This window comes from Molothrus aeneus, chromosome 4, assembly GCF_037042795.1.
Source record: "Molothrus aeneus isolate 106 chromosome 4, BPBGC_Maene_1.0, whole genome shotgun sequence".
NCBI lineage: Eukaryota > Metazoa > Chordata > Aves > Passeriformes > Icteridae > Molothrus > Molothrus aeneus.
This window is the reverse complement of record NC_089649.1, coordinates 21,698,473-21,721,898: the sequence shown is the minus strand read 5'-3', so window position 1 is coordinate 21,721,898 and position 23,426 is coordinate 21,698,473. Positions and strand designations below refer to the sequence as shown.

Sequence of the window (23,426 nt, the reverse complement as noted above, 5' to 3'; positions counted from 1 at the left end):
TAATCAGGACTGTTACTCTGAAGGTACTCTGAATGCTTCTACAGTACTGTATGTTTTAGCATATAGCACCTTTCATTTTGACATTTAGGTGACCATGCTAATGGGTGAGGTAAAATCCAGATTTCTTCCACTAAACTTCAGAGGATTGGAAGCTGGGAATCAGTCACTTCCCAGTGAAAAACCACCAGTTTCTTTCCTTATGTTTAGCATGATGCCTATTTAAAAAACAAAACACAGCAAAAACAATGCTGAGAATTATTTGATTAAACTCTAGTCGAGGTCATGTAGCCATCTGCCTTACGGCTGGGGCTGGTGGAAGCTGCGGTCTCATGGTGCTTCCCATCGCTGTCCAGAGCAGAGCTGCCAAAACAGGAATGCTGCTCCAGGTGCAGATAGCAGAAGCATTCAGCAGCTGACCCTGCTCTCAGTCAGTCGTTTTCCCTTCTGCTGGCACCCCCATCAGTGGCACCCCCAACGTGTCGCCATCAGTGGCAACAGATCAGGCAGCCTCCTTGACCAACGCCACTCGATCGTGCTGCCAGATCTTCCACTGCTCGTTTCCTGCAGCACAATCTGAAAGAAAGCCTGTTTCCATGCCTGAGCTGGTTTGGACAAAGATAAATCTGAAGGCTGCCTAGTGACTACTATATAAACATATAAAAAAATCTGATGATCTAAGCTACAAGGCTTCAGTTATTTGGTATAATTAAGTGGAGAAGATGCCAAGAAAATAATTACTGGAAAGTTTTCTTTTGACAAACTTAGGATAGAAATTTCTCAACCGCTTCAAGGAACTCCATGGATGAGCTAAGCCCTTCCAAGTCCAGCAGATTGCCCTTTTTGTCATGAAAGTGGAATAACTCAGTCTCTTCCTCTTCCAGTTCTTCCTGAAACAGATTGGTCTCTGAGGTAGGAATGATGATGATGCGAGGGACTGCATTGCTAGTGAGAGAATCCACAACTCCATTCACTTGACTTCCTTGAGTTACCATATGGGAAGTACTTGAGTCTCCACTGCTGCTATTCAATCTGACAGGCAGAGAAGTTGCTCTCAAGGAGCTGGTCATGAGTGCTGCAGAGGGACTGGGTAGGACAGGCTGCCCAAGCACCTTCTCCAAAGAACTGGAGGAGAGCGAAACCTGGAGCGAAGACATAAGATTTAGCATTGTCAGACACCATGTGGCTGTGGAAAACAGTATTTGGAATATTCATTGCCACTAGTCAATATTTGAGCCACAAGCCAAATTTTCTAAATACTTGAATCATTAACTTGAAGGAAAATCATGATGTGCTAACATGTACTGCTTGGAAAGCAGAACATTAAATGGATCAAAATAAGATGTACTCAACTATCAGCAGAGGCTGAAAAGAAGAAAAAAGAAGAACACAAAAGCTCATGCTTCTATCTGACTTATTTAGTCATTAATGAAATGGTATTACTTCATTTTTAACACATCTTACAGTATCAGGGTACTAGATTATTGCACTTCTCTCTCTTCTCATGGAAGAGATCTCAGATAAGACTCAAGTACACTTAATTCTTTATTCTCCTAAAGTTTTGTCAACCTACTGATAATCACTCTCTCTCCCCAAGGCTCCTGATACTGCCCCAGAGAAGTTGATGGCCTTGCATTCACACATTGGAAAGTGCTTCCTCCAAGAAATAAGCAATAAAGACTTTCTTTGCAAACAATTTCTTATCTGTCTATTTTGAGAGAATTCTGATTTCTAACTTAGCTCTGATGGCAAGGGCTCTGTGTTTTTTCCATAAGTCTTGTGCACAGTATGCAATTCAGAGTCAATTAAGCAAGCTTTGAAAGTGTCAATTAATATTCAAATACACAGGCAAGGGAAGGCATAAGTAATCAGTTTTGGCTTCTTTAAAAAAAATGACAATCAAGGTGATAAAACCACTGTATCAGATGGAGAGATAAACTGGAAGTCCCTACTTTCTAGGAAAAACCAGTATTTCAAGTAAAGTGCAGGTTTTACTTCATTTCCATGTGAATTCCCATAGTTCTGTGTCATTCTACTCCACAAGCAGGGATCATTCACAAATCCCCATTGATAATGATTTCTCCAGCTGCTGTATCCACCAAGTGGAGGGAAGCACACTGGGCTAAAAAAAGTGGTTTAAATCAGTGTGACAGAGAAGAAAAATCCATTCTTCCATATGAAGGATAATAATAGAATGAAAAAATCCAACTCCAAAATGACTCCTTCCTGTTTCAAGTGCTGTTTACACTGCAACGGAAGGACAGGTTTCTTTTGGATGTGTCTTGGGTGGGCACAACACCCACTTACAAGATTTTTTAATAGCTTTCACATCAGGTAATCCCCTTGAAACAAAACCTGATTGCAGAGGAGACATTTGATCTCTCTTCTATGAAATCAAGTATCCAAACTCCCATTTTAATACTTCCAGAAAAGCCTCTTCACTGCCATGTTAAATTTCCAGGTGTTAGCCTTCATCAAGTTTGTTACTATCATAACTGAAGTAAGTCATGGGGCTGGATCATATCTTTGTGGCAGCACAGAAAACAGTCACATGCATTTTTATGCTTTGGAATGCACCAGACCTGGGACACTGACTGGCTTGTCCACAACTGAGTGTTTTTGGAAGTACTCTAATTGGAATTCAGTCAAAGACAATCCAGTAATGCTATTAAAACCTTAAAATAAATATTTAAAAAATGATTGGTGATTCTTTAGTGTTTGTTGGAGTTTTTTTTTTTAAGGATAAATGGGTGGTCTTATTGTGGAACACTCTGAGCTTGACAAATATTTACTCTGATAGTATGAATAGTGATGCATTGCATTGAGCTGCAATGAACACACAAAGGATCTACACAACACACAGGAGTCTCTGCTGAAAACAGTAAGAAAAGCAAATGAGGCTTTGAACATTCAATGCAAACATTCAGTGTAAATAAACTCATAGCTCAGTGAATGCCACTGAAAGTCTAAAGGGTTATTTATCAAAGTAATTCAAGAGATGTCTTTCAAAGGCAAAGTATAGCACATGAGCCTTCTTGTAGGCTACGCAATTGCTAAATTCCAGATACAGATTTATTTCTTTTATTGCTGAACTGTTCATGCAGACCACCTGAGATTTACTTCCCTTCTCCTTCCTTGTGAGACAGAAGGCCAGTGCTTCTCCAGAACCTGGAGATGGTATCCTTTGCCACTTGCCTACAACCTTGGACACACTTGGCTGCTGACAGAAGGCAGCAAAACTAAGTAGTAGATTTGAGCCCATGTTGTCTGACACCACATCTGAAGCTGCTGTTTTTTCCTCCACTACTGTTCACAACAGTTACAGGAAAAGAACAAGGTTTCTCAGGACTTGATCTTAATGACACATGAAAGAAGACAGGACAGAGGCATGCAGGAATTGGGTCATGGGATGGCTGGAAATTTTCAGAGCAGATCCTGCTTTAGACTATGCTGTCTCTAGACAATTACCATCAGATCTGCAAGGGAGCACAGGGGACAGAAGCAGATTCTGTAGCTGTCCAAGGTGTGGGTGTTTGTCTACATACACTAGAGTAACCCCATGAAAGGGTGCCCCTCAAAAAAGGGGGTGCTACTCAATCCAGGCACATACAGGGGATTGTAAGCCACATCAGTCTTTCTCTGAAAAGGCAGCACTGGTGTGTGCCTGACACTATGACATCCATACAAAAACTCATTTGGAAACTGGTGTTACAATCTGGCAGAAGCTGACTCACGGTTGACCTACTGCTCCCATCAGGGAATAGGGTGCTCCTCAACAACAGGGCACCAAACCTCAGTGGTTTGGCCAATGAGGGTGATGCATCCACAGAGGATGCACTGAGTACTCACCATCTCCTCTTTCAGTAAGGGAAGGGTGGCAGCTGCCAGATTCTCCCACTCTTAGGGAGAAATGGGACAGTCATCTTCCCCCTCAACAAAAATAAAACATTTTAATGTACACTGAAAAGAAGGAAAAGAGTGGCTTCTATCATGTCAAACTCTGTTTTGCAGACTTGTCTTTACTCTAAAAGGAGACTACCATAGTATGGACACAAGGACCATGATGGAAGGAACCAAAGCTGGGGTAGATATACAGGCAAAGAACTAATCTTCTATCTGATCCTATTGACTATACCTTAATGCACCTTCAGAGCTATAAGCACAGCTGGCTTTCCAAAAACAGGCAAATATCAGTGAAAAAAGTTAATTAGGCATTACTGGCACTCTCACTTGTCACACAGAGACATACTAAAAAAAAATAAAACCAAAATAAACCAGCAAGGAGACGGAGGATGTTGGAATCAGTATAAATAAGGCCCACAGATGAAACAGATGGGCAAAGGCTGAATTATCATTCCAAAGATGATGTCTTGCAGCAAGATTAGCACTATAATGGAGAGTCCTCAGCTGAGACTTTTTTCCATACCTTTGGGGCAGTGGCTGCATCACAGCTGCAGGTCTTTGGGAGCAGGTCTCTCTTCTCTTGTCTCACACCTGTGGAGAAAGAATGACTTCGGCGAGGCTTCGGTTTCTCTTGAGCTGGCTCCACAGGGTCGAGCTCTACATTGCTCCAGGTCTAATCACAAATTGATAAAGGATTTCAGACAGTTGCATCCTTTCTGAAATTCTTCTAAGTTCTCAAACTCTAGCAAAACCCATGCACACTCACAGAAAAGTAAAGCAATTCTAACATAGGTCTCACACTCAAAACTCCCCTGGGGAGAGGCTTTATTTTCAGTCTTGTCACTTACCCTGGACTGTTTTGCTTGCTGACCAAAAATAAAACCAACTTGGAAATAATGAAAATTTATTTAAACACCAGAATGTTTTTCACCCTTTTTTATCTCATTGCTTATGCTACACTTATACCTGCAGAGCATCTGAATTCTAAAGATGGGAGCCAATACAATCAATCTGTTTAATATGTCTTGTGGCATTCTGTGTGACCACCACCTGATACAAAACCCTGGACACAGACAGATCCAAAACCATGTCTGCATACATCCCAGTACCTGGGGATGTATGAACACCAAGGACTTCTCAATTTGCATGAGCTTGCTGATTCTACAAACCCTCACTGGTACATGGGAGACTGTGGGTGGGCTTTGCTCTAGTTTTCTAAGAGCATGTCAGTAATGAAGCACAAATGGGACATTGTAAAAGTGCTGTTCCCTTTACAGGTTTGGGGTGAGGCTGTCTGTCATCTCTTACTTTGTGGTGACTTTTTGATTGAGTATCAATGAAGAGATCATTCCACTCCAACACCAGCTTTTAGATACGGACAGACAGACAAACAAAGGCCAGACAGGCAGACAAACAGAGTTCCACACAAATGGGAAGATAGTGCATAATTCCTCTGCATCACCTTGCTCATACATCTATGTGTGGCCACCTGTTTATTTCCCCTCACCTGTTGAATAAAACTCCTCGGATGAAACGTTCCTTGACATGAATCACAAATGTGTTTGTTCCCTTCACTAACATGTACACGACACACAGAAGAAAATGTTGGTGGCAACAGCTGCATCTTTTACAGTGTTCCTGGTGTCACTTCTTGACCATCAATGTTTTATAGGAGCATTCCAAAATTTCAGTCCTGCTGTCATGCCAAAGTCATCAAGCTTAGCTTTTATTTCAGCAGCTGCTGTTTCAGCTGAAACCTCTACAGCTGCACTGAGCTGTCAGTTGCTCCAAAGGACAATTGCCTTTGGCTGCATCAACTCAGCACAGCACAGTGCTGTGCACTGCTAACAGCAGGGATTTTAAAAGAGACTCCCTAAGCCAAAGCTGTGCCAAAAGCTGAAGCCTCTTACCCTCATTATCCTGTCTGTTTCAGCAGCACCCACATCAAAATACATGCAATAACCTGCTAACGTGAACAAACCAAAATCGAGTAGTGACCAACAGTGAAGAACAGAAAGCTTCTTAGATCAGGATGATGCAGCTGAAATTACTTCATTTGGCATCATACAAAGGAATAATGGGAGAAATATTAGGTACTTATACATGAAGGTATAAAAGGTATACCTAGGATTTATAATCTTGTGAGAGTTACTGGTGGCAGCTGTCACTCTGGGAGGTTTCTGATGCCCAAACCAAGGGGGAGCAGCACAGGTCCCCAGGAAGGCCAGCCCCAGCCCACACTTTGCTGTGGCTGCCATCCCCACAAGGAGCCACCTTCCCAGCGCCTCTGCAGGCAAGGCCAGCTTCTTGTGACTGAGAGAGGCTATGAAGAGTCTCAAGGGATTCTTTTGTTTCTATCTCACTCAGTCACCAGCCTTATTGATGCTTGGGGTATGTTCCTACAAAACACCCCACCATGCTCTAGGGGAAGGAGACTCACTCCTCATGGTCAAAATCCAGGTAAAGAAGTCAAAAATTTCCCATCTTATAGAAAATGGACTGTAATAGAAAATCATTCTAAAATAATAAGTGACCTTTTGGATAAGTTATAAAACTTTGGATGGAAGATTGTTTTCTTGTCCTCCAGACTAGTGAGATACCTAGTAGCTGGCGACCCAGGGAGTGTCTGACAATGGCTCTTTTTAGTTCACATTAAAGACTTAATCTGAACATCCTTGGTTTCAGCAGGCATCAGAAACACAGATATGCTAGCCTGGATGCTTTTTCTGATCATGAATTATCATCCATGAACTTCCAGCTTTGCAGAAATGACCTTACATGACCAAAAAAATTAGCTACACTCTCCCCTTCCCTTTTCTGTTCTCTAATTTTGAATACGTATTTATAGTGTTGCTTATTTAGAGTCTGAGAAACGTTATACTCTTTTTCTTTCATGGAAACAAGAAAAGACTTACAACTTCTCCAGTAGAAACAGAGGAAACACAAGTGCTCTTGGTCCTGCCAGCAAGGGAGTGGTGGCTGCAGAGAGAGGTCCTGAAGGACGACTCATTTATGGATCCCCTCAGGAGGTCATTCTTCGATATTCGTATCAGGAACCTCAAGCAGGGAACAGCTTTGTGGATGGTTTTCCTGAGGGAAAATGTGAGAAGAAAAAAAAAGCCAAACCTGTCACACTGAAGACATGGCTTTGAAATTCATGGGGTGAAAATGCTGTCTCTTTCCATCACATCAACACAGCTTCTGTTTTGATTAAGGGGGTCTTAAAGATTACATGCAAACAGCACGGTAGCTGGTGCAAACAACTCAACAGGCAGAAAAGAAAATAACAGGTCCTTCTGGGCCTTGTGTCAAAACACACAGAGAAGAGCTGCGGAGGTAAGTGATAAGAATTGAAAATATCTTGAAGAGCATGATTGCATATGGTTTATTTAAAATGTTAACCCAGAAAATTTCAGGCTAGTTGGTACAAAGGTCTTCACTGTGCAAAGGCACAGAGTGAGTGGAAACAAGGGAACAGGGCCAGAAGAATCAGATGCTGTTAATTATTTGTATCACGACAGCTACTGTAAGCTCCTATTGAAAATTAACACTGTACAAGTGAGGAGAAGGATGGTCTAGACCCCAAATCTGCCTTATTCATTAAATAATAATCTCAGTCATGATTGTGTGAGTCTATTTCTCTTGACCCCAGCCGTGGCCCTGCATGGAACAGAAGTGTCCAAGAGCCTCCCCTGGGCAATGCCAGCTGGCCTTTCTCTTCACAGGGCAATGCTAGTCAGAACGCTTCATTTGGTGTAACACCTCCCCAGCACTTCCCAATCCATTACTTCAGCACAACAGATGAAGATAATGGGGACAAAAAAAAATAAATTAACAGGTCAAGAAGTGAGGCAGCAACAAGGCATATGGCAAGGCACTTTTGCAGGGGACCACAGATCACTGGGGGACGGCAGTACATTGACTTTATGCTGAGATGCAAGTCAAGAGATGTATATTGTAAAGTCTTTTGCTTCTATAGTTACTAGGTTTGTTGAATGACCAGGACATTTTAAATCATCATTTCTATTCTCACAAAACATCACTAATTTTAAAATTTAAGAGACCTGATTCTGGCATCATGAAATGAGGTCCCTTGCTGGTAATCAAAAAAGGAAACCCACCACCACCAAACTTCAATATTTGGCATCATCACCACACTCTGAATAGTTCTGCTTCTCTTTCCTTTGTAGTTTCAAAGGCAAGAGAACAGCAGCTCTGCATCTCCTCTGGAGATGAGGACTGCAAAAAGCTGCCTGCACCATCATTCCTGATCCTGCCCAGATGCCTGAGGGTGATCAGACAGGGCTCACTGAACAGCTTGAGGCAGAAAGCTGCTCACATGGTGTTGGGTAAAAAAAGATGGTTAATGCTGTGCACAAAATAAAAAGCCCTGAGAAAGGGTTTACAGGACACAAGAAAATGTCAAGCCCCCATGAGATTCCTTTAAGGCTGAAGACCTCAGTCTGGTGCTGAAAAGCAGCTGCCAGCTTTTTTCCCCAGCTGAGCTGAACTACTTCCCTCTGACAAATTCAAGTTTGTGTAAAACACACCATCCCATTTATTAAATGGGGTTCAGCACAGAGGTCTCCTAACGATGGAGATGCAGGAAGTAGATGTCTGATGGTGAATTTTCAAGGAAAACATATGAACATTTCTGAAGGTCTTGAGGGACCAGAATTTCTATTTTACTAATATTTGGGAGGAGTATTGAGGGACATTTTGCTGGCTGGGATGAAAGTACAGATTTTGAAGGGAGTTTTAATATTGTATGTGCGAAATAAAAGGCATAAACTGAGCTACTTATTTAATGATATTCCTATAATCTGAAATAAAAGAGTCACCTAAAGTGACTCTTATATAGTAAGAGCAATATAGTAATTGCAAGCAACTTTTAAAAAAATACTGCAACTCAAAGTTATTTGTGATTATTCATTATTTATGATGTATGAGTTTTGAACCAATATTTTTCGTGCAATTCTGCTTTGCCTGTGAGCCAGTTGGAAACATGGAGTTGAAGAATTTCCTGTTTGCTATGAAAGAATGATTCCAAAACCTAAGACTTCCAAAATGTAAGGGAGTTTCTGCAATAACTCTAACACAGCAATGTGTTAGAGTTATTGTGGAACATAGAGACAACAACAAGTTGTTAAAGATGTGAAAGCTTTCTTCCCCACAAAGAGCATTTCACAAATTAAAACTCTGAGTCCATTTCTCACTTATATTTGTTTGCTCCTGTGAGTCCTGTTAAGGAGATGTGTTATTCTCCTTTCTGCTGGTAGGGAATGAGTGGGCAGGGGGGTGGGTAGATGAGGAGGAATATACCAAACTCTCAAACCAGTTCTTAGAAGCCAAGTGCTAGCACAAAGGTCACCGTAACATTTTCAGTTACATTCACTATAATGTACCTTTTTTTTTCTCTGTTGTTTAAGGTAAGGAAACCCCACAAAAAGGCTTGGTTTTGTTGGGACTTTAAGATGTGCAGTGTTAGGAATTCTCTGTGCAAAAAAGTGTCTTGTTTTGCTAGTGGATTGAGCTGGATTTGAACACTTTTAATCCTGATTTCTGGATGCCTCTTTCTAAAAAGATTTGGAAAATAACTTAGATGTAATTTGGTTCAGTAGTTCCAATATAAAATGACAAATTATTCCCTGCTCAAACCCTTAACCCTTTGGCCTGAACAGACTGCCCCATTTATCTGTGCTTGAATAAATTACTTTCAAGGCATAATGTGAATAATTAGAAGATTTGGAAATTATCCAGAAACAATAACCTTAACATATATATATTCATTATTCACTGTTGAAGCAAAATTGGTCCTGCCAACATATTTTTACCAACTGACTTATTAGTGTACTGTAGGGTTTTTTCAGTTTTGAAACTGCATTCTTGATTCATCACAAGGGACCCAACATTACTTCTTTTCCTGACTGGATTGCTCCCAAGTGCATGAAATGTCTTCACAAATCCATAAAAATTTCTCTTGTTGATATGTCTAGAAATACAGATTAGAAAGCGGGGAAAAGAATATAACAAGATAAAAACAAGACACTTATAAAGAAAATGTCTGAAAGCTTGTTGTGGACTCCAGTCTTTTCCTTAACAGTCTTAAGAAGCCACTGCTGATAGGAAAAAGTCTGACTGAAGCAGTTCACTGTCACAGAGCCACAGGATGGTGTGGGTTGGAAGGGCTCTTGAAGGAACCTTAAAGACAACCCAGTTCCAAGCCTGATGCCATGGGGAGGGACACCTTCCACTAGACCAGATTGTTCAAAGCCCTATACAACCTGGCCTTGAACGCTTCCAGGGAACCATCCACAGCTTCTCTGGGCAACCTGCTACTTTCAAAAACAATAATCTGAACACAGTAACTTTGGTTCAGAAACAAATAATGGGTCCTAAACATATCAGGCAGCCATCAAAACTTCTCATTGAACTTCTGCAACCAAACTGGGCATTCTCCAACTCTAAACTAAAATGCTCTGCAGACTTCAAAAAATTCAGATGGTTTTTGGAGGATGCAAAAAGGTGTTAGTTATGATAGCAGACATTTTCAAACAAAATATGTCTCCAAAATGGAGAAATAGGGATTTGACAGATGAACCCCACGGTGGAAAAGGAGTTGTCTGGGTGGTCACACTCAAAGAGTTGTGCTCAGTGGCTCAGTGTCCAGGTGGAGCTCAGTGACCTCAGGGGTGGGTGTTGGGACCAGCCCTGTTTAACATCGCTGTCAGGGACAGGGACGGTGGGATTGGGAGCACGCTCAGCAGGTTTGGTGATGACACCAGCTGTGTGCTGTGACTGCCACCCTGGAGGGGAAGGATGGCATCCGGAGGGACCTGGACAGGCTGGAGAGGGGAGCCCACAGGAACCTCAGGAAGTTCAACAAGGCCAAGTGCAAGGTGCTGGGTGTGGGTCAGGGCAGTCCCAAGGACAAACACAGGCTGGGCAGAGCATGGACTGGGAGCAGCCTGCCCAGAAGGACTTGGGGGTGCTGGTGGGTGAGAGGCTGGACATGACCCAGCCATGGGCACTCACAGCCCAGAAAGCCAAACGTGTCCTGGATCATGTCCTCACCCAGAGCAGCGTGGGCAGCAGGGGAGGGAGGGGATTCTGCCCCTCTGCTCTGCTCTGGTGAGACCCCACCTGCAGGGCTCCATCAGCTCTGGGGTCCCAGCACAGGTAGGACATGGACCTGTAGCAGCAAGTCCAGAGGAGGCTGTGAAGATAACCAAAAGGCTGGAGCACCTCTCCTCTGCAGATAGGCTGAGGGAATTGGGCTGATCAGCCAGGAGAAGAGAAGGCTCTGGATACACCTTACAGCACTTTCCAGTCCCTGAACGAGGGCTACAGGAAAGCTGAAGAAGTATTTCTCACAAGGTTACATAGGGATAGGACAAGGGAAGATGGCTTTAAACTGAAAGAGAGAAAGTTTAGATTGGATATTAGGAAGAAATTTACTGTGATGCTGGTGAGGATCAGGAACAGGCTGCCTAAAGAGCTGTGGATATCCCACCCCTGGAAATTTTCAAGGCCAGGTTGGATGGGGTTTTGCACAACCTGGTCTTCTGGAAGTTGTTCCTCCCTGTGGCGGGTGGTGAGAACTCGATGATACTTAAGGTGCCTTCCAACCCAAACCGTTCCATGATTCCATAGAATCATAGGGTGAAAGGTTTTCACCCTTTCTGGGTGTGTTTTGACCAGCCTTCTGAGAAACCTTCACTTTTCTTACAAAAACACTGTCATGCATCAGACATCCTAAACAATGAACTCAATTTCCAGATCCCAAGTCCTGAGTTGTCAGGCAATGGAATTTACCAGCTTTTCCACTTCTCGGGTGAAATAAGCCTCATACCAATGACTAACCCTGCCATCTAGTGGTATTTATACATTTATCACATTTCCCACCATGGCATCCCTGTGTTTTCTCAGAACTTACGACACAACTTTGTGGTAGCTATGCTTTGAAAGACTTGTAAAAAATTCTACAGGTATGCTGGATAGCACTTCTGTAACAAGTATATCCCCTTAATATAATAAAGTACTTTTTGCTGCCAGTGTCCCAAAACTTTTTGTGAAAAAATGCTTCAGAAAACCAAACCTTGCACATATGCATATATAGCTGCTTAAATTGGTGAGGATGTGATTTTTGGAGCCTCGCTGGTTGGAATTGTTTCTCTAGACTCTGTATTACAGTGCTCTAATTACAGTGCTCTCTAGTGGCTGTCTCTGGTATGATGAAAGGTGACCTGAGCATCTTCTCAGGTCACCTTTCACATCTTCTCCTCCTGTCAGTCATGGTGTTGTGCAGCCCCACAGGGCAGAGCAGGACTCTTGAGGGAGAGGAAAGGTGAAGGGAGGGACTGTTCTCTTTTGGCCATTCTCCAGGCCATATCTGAGCTGCCATGTACAAGCTGGGTCTGACCACTGGGAGCCCATCATGGCCTGGTCAGCACAGGAACATGGAACATGCAGTGCACAGGGTGAGGCTGAAGGAATGAGGGTAGTTTGTTCCATGTAAAAGATCCACATTTGCATGTACAGTTATACACATACCTATATATTTACTGTACCTGTATCTTGGGTGAATTATTGCATAAATGATGGGGTTGTAGATTGCAGAAGCTTTGGCAATAACTGCTGGCACAGATTTGGAATATGGTGTTAGGCTGTTGCCTCGACTAAAACAAAGCAAAAACATTACACACAGCTATGCCATGGATTACATAGATACTACATTACTAAAACATATTACTCTTTAAAATTGGTTTTGTGCTATCATCTTTTTATAGGAAATACACCTGTAAAGTTGATTAATTCCCGTGATTTCTTTGCTCAGAGGAAAGGTTTGAATTTGACAGCATGTACTTGGTTTCATTCATTTAAAGAAGACCAAAGACATGCAGCAAGTAATTTTAGGATGACTAGGAACAAAAGAATCACCTTCCCTGTTTCTGCAATGGACAAAAATAAAGAAACTCAAAACCCCAACAAAAGAACTCCCAGTGTGGCCATCTGGGAAAAGTGAATGGTGATAGAAAAGAAAACAGAATCAAACCTAAAAAATCTTTCATCAGCAGCATGTGTGCTGCACAATAATGTGTGTCAGTGACTCAGTTCCAAACATTGTAGAAGGAAGAGAGGACTGGAAGTGGTTTGAAACCAGTATTTCCCTTTAGACTTTAAGCTCCCACAGTCAGTCAGGTGTGACCAATGTCAGTGCAGCATAAGCACTGTCAATATCATGGTATCACAATGGTTTGGGTTGGAAGACACCTTAAAGATCCTCCAGCCCAACCTCTCTGCCATAGGCAAGGACATCTTTCACTAGATGAGCTTGCTCAAGGCCCCATCCAACCTGGCCTTGAAGAGTAGAACATGCATTGACAAGATACCAGGTCCCTTTGGAGCAGAAAATGGGTAGAGGAGACAACAGCATATGGAAGGAAGGAGGGTACCAGGAGATAAAGGAGGTAACTCCTCCAATTTATACAAAGAAAGCATCATGTGGGAGAGAAAACATTGTGTACCAAATATTAAGACTAAAAAGTCATAATAGTTGCAAAACGCATAGACAAATAATCCCTTTTCTGCTTTATTCACAAGGATATATGACGAATAAATATCACCTCTAACATAGTAATTATTTAAGACCCATTCAAAAAGGAGATTTGCCTCATGTGGATGATAGTACTAATCTTATTTGCTTAACCCCTGCTGTTTGGATTGCTCTTCCACTTACCCTGCCCAGGCAATTAAGGTGACACAAGCATATGGAGACCAGGACAAGACAAACACAATGATGACCACAAAAGCAATTTTTGCCAGTTTCCATTCATTCTTCATGGACTGAGAGAGGTAGGATTTCCGGCTGCAGGACCCCAGCTTTTCAACATCTCTGTAAGAGGGAAAAAATACAGATATTTCAGCGGGACAATGAAAAAAGCAATACCTCTAATATGTTCTCAGCAACACGCAAAATGAAGTAAATTTCTTATTTCACCTCTCTAACTGTTCTTTTCTCCTCTGATATTTAAAAACGCTAGAAGGTAATTAATGCGGTTGCAAGTGTTGTGTTTGCCTGTGAGACTGAGCCAGAATCCCTGGGACAGGACTACTGTGTCCTTATCCCTAACACAAGGAGGGTTTCAGGTTGCAAAGATACAGAAATTGGTTTCTCTTGCCCTTCATTGCTTTTAGAGACGGAGCAAGAAAAGGCACAGCTGGATGGCAAAATCAAGGTTTATGTTTTTTCCTTTTCAAGGTAGGAACAGCTTGCAGAAATTCCAATCCATGAGGTAACACATGCTGGAACCTGTTCCAAACACTTGCAAGGACATTTTTACTTAGCTGCAGATTTATTTTTTCAAGAGCATTTTCAGTGGGTGGTACAACAGGCAGTCTTAATATTTTTGTCGTGAAAAATCAAATTCTCTTCTCACACCAAACACCCCACATTTTATTTTAAATGTTTTATATAGGTAGGCATTTTATATTCTTTAGCATAGAAATAACAAATTTTACATATTAGTGTTGTTAAATGAAGATATTTTTCAGGCTGAAGACATTAATTACCAGCCAGGAGGGTAACAAAGTCCCTGCTCACACACTGTAAATATAGAAGAGAATCAAAGAAACACAGAAGGGCCTGGGTTGAAAGGGAGCATAAAGATCATCTGCTCCCAATGACTGTCATGACCAGGGACACCTTCAGCTAGACCAGGGTTCTCAAAGCTCCATCCAGCCTGGCCTTGCAAAAGGCATAGAAAAACCTTATGTCCACTGTGCTCCATGGGTGTACAAAGCACCATTATTTTAAGGATGCATTCCTTTGCTTGCTGTCAAGTATACATACACAAAGCACAATAAAAACCAAGACAAAGGCCAACATATAGAGTTCAGAAAGAACTTCATTTTAAGCGTATATAAATGTACTTATAAAAGTGGAATTTAGGCTTATGAAGCCAAATTATTTCAGCAAGTGCCTGCACACAGGAGCAGAGAAAAGCCATCAGAACTGACGACACAGTTGAGCAGCAGGAAGAACTCACAGCACCAGCTGGTGTTGAATTGGACCAAAGATAAGCCATGTGCTCATTAGCACAAAAATAACTGAAAGAATGATGTTAGTTTACAGACCTAACACCCTGCTGATTTTTCATTTCAAATACAGGCCAAAAATGTTTTGGGGAAAAATATATTAGCAAGCATAGCCAAATATTGTGCGTGTAGATGGGATGCTTGAGTGAAGCATGATGGTTTTTGGGATGTTTGCCTTAAATAAAACTGTCAAAAAATATGAGGACTGTTTTGTTTGCAGAGCTGCTCAAAGACTTATGATTCCCCCATTGCTACATGTTTTTTATTATCCCTTGAGGCTGAAAACTGCTGGAATACACAAGGACATTGTTTCTTGTAGTGCAAATCTGAAATGCAAATAACTCAATCCAAGTGTCTGACGTACTATTAATTACTACAGTGGAACAAGATTAGAACCACCAGAGACTTCTTTTACTCTGAAATTCATACATCCATTCCAGTTTTAAATTGGCAAAAAATAGTTCTCCTGTTACAGCTGTCAATTTCAATTCAGACTAATTTTTAATTCAGATTTTTCTGCAGCTAAAGAAACTGAGAAAATCTCCTGTTACACAAAAAAGGATATGTACTTCTTTCAGCTAGATTGCTTACCTGCCAGTACGCCTTATGGCCAGGAACATCGATAAATAGCAGTGGAATATTATTACCAGGGGGATAAAAAACACACAGCAGCATAAAATCATGGTGTAGCTTCTGTTTGCAGGGGAGTAGGTAACATAGTCCCATGTGCAGGATATCATCAAGCCCTCAGGCACATAGGAACCTATGGAATACACGGAACACGTTATTCACACATGCACCCAAAGTTAGAGCAGGTGCTGATCCAGTCACTAGGTGATTGAAATAAACCCTGTCTGTGGGTTTATCTGTGGTCTTCAAGTGCCAGCCAAAGTACACATCATATATGAGGTCTGAGAAGTGAGTGCCCATATGGAGAGGAGGTCGTAACTACAGAACTCTAAGGAAGGCACACACCTAATACTCCATCTGCAGGTTGTTCTGCTTTAACACACCCTAGGTGTAGGGGGGCAGAGGGTTTGTGCAATGCAGTAGGTGCAGATGTGTGCTTCAACAACAAACCATCAGGTGGTGGCAGGGCGTCCTCATGATGACTGATAAGAGAACTCATTTTTTTACAAGCAAGACTAAAAAGAGCACACAGGGAATGCTAGGAGAGAGAGAGAGCAGACAACATACTCCAGCCAAGGAGTGGAGCCACGCTCCATCCCAGCGAGTAGAGCCACACCAGGGCGATGATCTGCATGGTGCGTCTCTTGGAAGTCCACTGGATGGACTGCAGGGGCTTTGTGATCACCAGGTAGCGGTCCACAGAGATGGCCAGCAGAGTCATCATCGAGGTTATCCCAAAGAGAGCCCCACAGAAAGCATACAGGTTACAGCCTGAAGAAGGAAATGGCAATGTCAGGGGCTTTCTTGAAAAGAGGCATGCTTTCTCTCAGAGCTCATCATAATAAATCTCCCTGGTTTTTTCCCTTGCTCTGGTCTTCTCTCTTAATAGAAGCTTTTTCTAAGTTTCACTTTTTCATAGTTATCAAGTGTTTATTAGAAAAGCATAAGTATACATAAAATACAAATATATGTATTTAAACAAGTCCTACTTCACTGCAGGCTGCAACTGGGAATGTTTGTCAATGGAAAACTGCCTCACAGAAAATCCAATCTAATTAAAGTTATATTTTCCTGGACTGTTGCCCAATATATTGATCTTAACATGTTGCAGCAGACATCTGTCTGTTAATGATGGATGGGTGGTTCAAGAAATGACTTTGGTTTATGTGGCTTAAAAATACAGAAATGGTTTAAATTTGGTGACTAAGAGACCAACTGTAAAACATAGCTCCAACTCCTATATTTAATGGCAGCACTTTTTAAAAGAACTGACATTTTTTACGTGAAACAGACCTCTTAACCCCCTCTGCATTCAGGCACTACACTACCAGATGGAAAAAGTTACACTGAATTTAATGGAGCAACCTGTGGAAAGATCAGCCATTTTTTGAAATCTTGCATTGCCCCGTGTGGTTATAGACACGAGCCCACCAGGAATGACAGGCAGCAAAAACACCAGATCCAATCTTAAAGCAGAATTCTAGTCTATACAAGTAACGTGCAACCAAGGACCAAATCCCACTCAACCCAGATCAAATGCTTCATTTTTGGCAGCATGGCAACTTGCACTGATTTTATCTAAGGGGATGAGCAAGGCTAAAAATATCTTCAAACTAAGGCAGAGTCCCTTCTGTGCTGCTGAACAGTACATGGTCTCTGGGCTTGCTCCACCACTGTACAGCCACCAGTGGGTGCAAGTTTTCATCCATAATATGATGAGGAGCACTGAGCTCCTCAGCATTGAGCCTTCTGAGGTTCTTGCTACACCCACGTTTCAGCCTTAATTTCAGCACAAATTACCTTTTCTTTCTTGCAGTTGGAAAGAAAAAGGCTTGAATTTGCTGAGTCCTCAAACGACTACTGTTATTTAAATCTCTTAATTAAATATGAGATTCCTTGAAGCATGCCAATGTACATACATACATTTCTAAATGAAAGTAGTAACTAACAGAAAAAAACTATTTACAACTTACTAAAACTTTCTACCTATTTTTAGTCGTAACACCTCCCTTACAAGCTAAAGGGTGACATGATTACATGTGGATCTTGACTCCTTCCCTTTCCAAAATATGTAAGATAAAAGAATCACAGCTGTAACGTGTGACATCACACTGACAATGTTTGGGGAGGTCACTCAAGAGACTTGAGCTGCTCTAGCCATGGCACAAGCCAAGGCTGTTGTGGCTGAAACAGGGTGCAGGCAGCATAAAGCTGGCAAGGTGTGAATTAGTGTGCAAAGTACCTATGTCTCCAAGTATCCATTCTCTGTGCAAGCTGTTGACAAAGCACATGGGTGCCTGAGAAGCCGACATCAGGAAGTCGCTCACAGCTAAATTCATTATAAAGTAGTTTTGGGGAGTCCTCAGCTTCTTGTTGCTTAAAAACATGAGAAATACATAGTTTTAAAAAGACAAAATGGAAAGTTATAAAGTTAACTTTGCTTACTAGCAAAAACAAATACTGTCCAGGTTGAAATCGATGGTTACTCGCAGTGAATCAATTACTAATCATCAGTCAATTACTGCAGCTACAGCTGTAGTCATTTCAAAATGATTGAAAAGACCAGGAGCCATAAAATAGATTGTTTCCTCTTCAAGCTAAGAAGAGTTTCAGCTGTCTTGATAAATATGGATTTGTTCAGAAGAGCAGATCCCTAGGAGTGCTGTGATATTGATTGTGCCTTGTACCGTACATGAGGAACATCTGAAGAAAGTTACAGAGCCAAAGGATCTGCTTCTGGTGATATTTTAAAAACTGCTGACCTGAAGTGGTGTGTTGACACAGTTGGTCTGAAGTGGTTGACACACCACTACCTAAATGACCTTTGCAAAGTGCTACAGCATGAGTAGAGCACAGACAGAGATTTGGAGAAAGTGCTTGCTTTTGCTTATATACATCTCGTAAGAGAGAATGAAACCTATCATGTTGCAAATGAACAGGCAACATTAAACACCACAACAAGGAGTGTGAAAGAAGAGGTCTGCAAGCAAAGCTTATCCAAGGAAAACAACTGAGACCTTTCTGATGTGCTTTGCAATATCAATATTTGCAGCTAACATTAATTTCTTTCCTCATGCTGATAAATACTGAAAAAGAAAGTGAGAAAGCCATCTCAGTGCTGCTGCAATTCTAATAAATTCTTGGGTCTCATAACTGTCTGCAAAAACAAAGTAAGAGAGAGTGCAGAGTTCATACATTCCCAGGTGCTAATCTGCCCATGCAGATATTCCCACTTTGACAATTTAATGCTTTTATTACACCAGATAAACCACACACATTTCAAGAAAAATACAGAGCTTGTGCTGCATTTTAAAAAGTCATGAAGGTATCTACAGTTGTGGGAATTAATTTTCTCTAAATCATATTAGAAGCTGGTTATTCAAAATAACTAATTTATTTGTCTTAAACATTTAAGAATAGGAAACCAATGCTTGGTTCATAACCCCTCTGGTGTCTCTAGCATTGCTGCATCACCATGCATAATGACAGCAAGTAGTGAATGCGGAAGATTTTGAAATCTATCATCACATTGAGGGATAGAGGGCAAATGTTTCTTTTTTCCATGAGATTTTTGCATACTCTAGCTGCAGTAGCTTTGGCCTCCTATTACTTTGCCAAGAGAGCACAAAAACGGACAGAAATCCTATGATCTGCCTGAAGCAGGAAATACACTGGTAGTATGAGCTCACTTCATGTAGCAGATTGCCTTCTTGGTCCTTTCAGGACCACTGGGCTCCTGGGAAGAGTGTTACTGTTTGTCAAGTATTTGTGCAAATGCTACAGGGTAAGTGAACGAGTCTACAGCTGCAAGACTGTGGTTTCTATCATTAGAAGTATTAAACCATTCTTTAAACTTTCAATTGGAGATTGCTTATAGAACAATTTTTTTCTCATTTTATTTGATTCTTTAAACCATCAGGAATTTACACTGGGGATGTCAATGATGCACATGGATGTGTTTTCATCCGTGTAGGGTTGCCTTCTCCTCTCTCTCCCCTCATATTTGTTGCCATTACATTTAACCCAAGTGGAAAGCAATGCAGAAATCTACACATGGGCAGAGGTGAAACCCAAGGCCACTCAGAACACAAAAGGAATTTTTGTACCTGTAAAATGCATAGAGGACTAGGAGGTTTCCAATTATGCCAATGGAGCCAATAATGAGCACACACGCTCCTACGGTGTAAAGAACATGGCCAGGGATCTCTGCCTTGGTCACAGTGTGTGGCTGGGTACTCATGGTCAAACCCTGAATGGAAAACAGAGGAAAAGGAAAGTTTAGCCCATGGGACCCTTAGTCCATGGAACACATGCTCAGGCTTTTGGCATTCACTTCCACAGCTCGTGCAAATGAAATACATGCTTCTGAGTTCTTTTCACATCCCCTGTAATCAAGTTTCTCTGAGGTAACTTTCATAATTTTGACAGTAGACATTTATCTTAAGAAAAGAGCAACAGAGAAAGCAGACTGGAAAAGACAACTAAGGAAGCGATGATGATGATGTGGAAAAGGCAAAGAAGCATGAGCATAAAACTTGTTCTGGGTAATTGCTGCACTTTGGGGCACAGAGCTGGCTGACAACACAGACTGACAGCAAGAAATAACTTGTCACAGTTTGGTTTTTTCAGGAACAATGATATCAAATCCCACACTTACAAACATTAAATCCCCTGGTCTCCCCAGGTTCACTGTACACTAACTCGGTGCTACAAAACCTGAGAATTCTCCATGCAGAAGAGAGGAGATGAGAGGTATAATAGCGGCACTAGCACTGCCTGTGCAAGAAAACATACATTAAATAGTCTTGACACCTCTTTCACTGCCCTGTATCTTCAGCACATGAATAGGCTTCCTCTGTATTTTTTTTTAAATCAAATTCAGATTTTTCACTGGCTATATTCAGCAGCAAGGCAGCCTGCAGCTAATTCACTCAGCTCACATTAGCAATGAGAAGTGTCCAAATTGCCTCATGGGGGAAATTTGGACTCTTCTCAGAGTCCACAGCTGGGCACCTGGGCCCAGCTGGGCACCTGCTTCACTTCACCCCCTTTCTCCGCTGCACAGCTCAGCAATGTGTGGAATGTGTGATAAGGCTGATTTTGGCCAGTGAGAGAGGAGCTGGGTGACAGAACAGGTTAATATGATAATTATGTGATGATAACCACTTGTAGTATTTAAGCAGCCATTTTAAAAATGATGAGTACACCCTTTCTTTCCCATTGCTACCTCCTAATCTCCCATACTGCTGCTTCTCCTTTCTGCCTTATATTCCTCACTCATCTGTAAAGCACACAGAGTACAGCCCCCTCCCTGTCCTAGCTGAGGGCTTTATCCCCCCAACTCTGCCACCCTCCTGGGGCAAGCTGCTTTTGGCAATAGGGAGGGCACGGTGAAGTGCGGTGCACACCCGGAGCACCCACACAGCAGCAGGTCTGGGGCAGAAATGCTGGCAGCAAAGCTCTCTGGATTGAAGTCATGTAGTGAAAAGTACAAAAGCTATGGCTTCAAAGCAGGAAGGTGCTTTCAAGCCTTCTCAGTCATCTGACAGACTCTACCCTTGACAGGATGGCTACTGCCTATATGGCACTTCACCATACAGAGATCACATCACTGTAGAAGTGGGAAGAAATGGAAGCGAGCATCTGCTGGTGCTGGTTGCACTGGGGGCCATGACTGTTATTTCCAGTGCTTAGGCAGCAATAAAAAATGCCACCATGCATAGGATTTACCCTCGAGAAAGGTATGAGAGGTCGTGTAAGAGCAGGCAGGGCACAGTGAGATGGCCCAGCAAAGAACGCAGCCACAACTGTTTGTGGCACCAGGCAGAGCCAGCACCGTGCTCTCAGAGCAGGGCTGCCTGGGCATGCAAATTAAGCATGGTAATGCCTCTCCTCTCTCAAACCTATTAATCTTAGCAGGGTGTGTGCACTGAATTACAGCCCTGCCATATTTCTGGCAGTGCATACCAAAGAAGCTAAACTGGGGAGAAAGGAAAAGGCTTCATTTTTTTCTTCCTTTCCAGCTTATTTGTTAGGCATGCCAAGGATTTCATTCTACCTAGAGGTTTATTATACAGAAGGCTATTATATAAATGTAATTCAGGGCAAGCAGTACTTGCCTGTCATATGATTTATGTTTTACTTCAACATATAGGAATTCACTGTTGCAGAAATTCATTTGAGAAATGGACTACGAATTTCACACCCAAAGGTGTCTCACCTTATCTCTGTGCTAGAGAGAAGCTGACTTGAACATTTTGGCCTCGTTTACTCATTTGCGGGTGGTGAGCTGTGTCAAAAGCTGAAAAATATCTCACATGACACATTTGTTAACTCAGCTTACAGTTTGCTGGCAATACTGGATGAAATATAAACTATTGATGCTTACAGAGTGGAATCTGGAAAGTAATAAATAGCAGGGATTACACAGAGCCTTCCGTCTCAGTGAGAAATTAAAGTGGGAGATGTTTAGATTACACAGACTTTGGATCTTGCGCCCAGGGGAGCCCATGAAATACCATGACCACTTCTGCTCCAATGTTAATAGCAGTCAGATAACTTTCAGATCTGAATGGAAAGACAGCTACTCATTCCTTCTGCTGGTGTTACCCTGAGAGAGCAGGATGTGGCAGGCATCCAAGCTGAATGAAATAGAACAAGCTGACAAAGACCGAGAGCCATTTATAACACTGTCCTTTGAATCTGAGAGGGAAAATGTGCATATCTATGTGTGTGTGTGCATAGATATATTTCAACAGAAAACCTCAACTTGGATGAAAAATAATTTCATTAAACTGGTGGAAAATTTCTAAATAAACCAGTACAAATAGTCAAGGAGAATATATACCTCATTTTACTCACATAATATATTTCACCAATTTGGCATATTTTCACAATAGAAAAATTTAAATTTAGAGATTCAAATACTCTTAAGGTTGAGAATTTTAAATCTACTATGGTAAACAACTGCTGCCTTTCTAATACAGACCCATCTTCCATGCAGCATAACATCCAGCTGAAGGCAAGTAGCACTATGATCAAGGTTTTAGGATATTAATTAAATTTAGGCTTTTTCTCTTTTCCAACTCTGACTTTTCAGAGTCAGTGTTGACTCTGAAAAACTGGCCTTTTAGCAGAAGATAAATACTTGCCAATGTAAATGTTTTACCATATAAAGATGAGAGCTAGAAATATAAAAAAGAAATTACAAGCTTAGTGATGAGCTTTGAGGAGAAGCTGGTTTTTGCATATCTTCTCAAAAGCAGTTACTACTCTATGCATTTCTTTTTATACTTTTAGTTTTCCACAACTAGTAAGAATAAAATGAAATTATAGGAGAATATTCCAGGTTACTATGAGTGTTTTAACCCAAGAAAACTCGAATAATTATTACAAATCTTTCCAGATAACTTGGTAAGCAGGATGGCAGCTACATACAGCAGGTTGCATTTACTAGGAACACTGATGAGTCTGACTGTGTTATGTCCATATTAGCCTCTCTTAGCACCAAAATTACGTGTCAAATGGTCAATGACAGCTGCCATGAATCAGCAAAAGATTAGTTTGTATTGTGGGGAAGGTCCTGCCTTTTAGGCTTGGTAAAGCACAGATTTTGTATCCATCTTGTGTCACCAAGATATACTGTGCAATACTATGACTTGATACTTTAGCCTGATCACTTCTATTTTATTAACTCCAAATTTAGACCTCTTGAGAATGCAACTGAAAAAAAAAAAACTTGAAAAAAATTAAAAGATAAATTGGGAGAAGTTCCCCTTCAGCTGTTTCACACTGCTATG

At 41.6% G+C, this 23,426-nt stretch overlaps 1 protein-coding gene across 1 annotated transcript in view; it reads right to left on the bottom strand.

Annotated features, from left to right (window-relative positions):
* Nucleotides 1-761: 761 nt before the first annotated feature.
* Nucleotides 762-23,426, bottom strand: part of LOC136555936 (melanopsin-like) — a 34,332-nt gene continuing 11,667 nt past the window's right edge. Inside the window, exons 2-10 of the mRNA XM_066548977.1 lie at nucleotides 19,734-19,876; nucleotides 17,870-18,003; nucleotides 16,195-16,398; nucleotides 15,589-15,760; nucleotides 13,640-13,795; nucleotides 12,471-12,578; nucleotides 6,816-6,990; nucleotides 4,424-4,573; nucleotides 762-1,139 (exon numbers count right to left, since the gene is read on the bottom strand). Of these exons, the coding sequence (XP_066405074.1) occupies nucleotides 762-1,139; nucleotides 4,424-4,573; nucleotides 6,816-6,990; nucleotides 12,471-12,578; nucleotides 13,640-13,795; nucleotides 15,589-15,760; nucleotides 16,195-16,398; nucleotides 17,870-18,003; nucleotides 19,734-19,876 (1,620 nt within the window). The remainder of the gene's footprint in view (nucleotides 1,140-4,423; nucleotides 4,574-6,815; nucleotides 6,991-12,470; nucleotides 12,579-13,639; nucleotides 13,796-15,588; nucleotides 15,761-16,194; nucleotides 16,399-17,869; nucleotides 18,004-19,733; nucleotides 19,877-23,426) is intronic.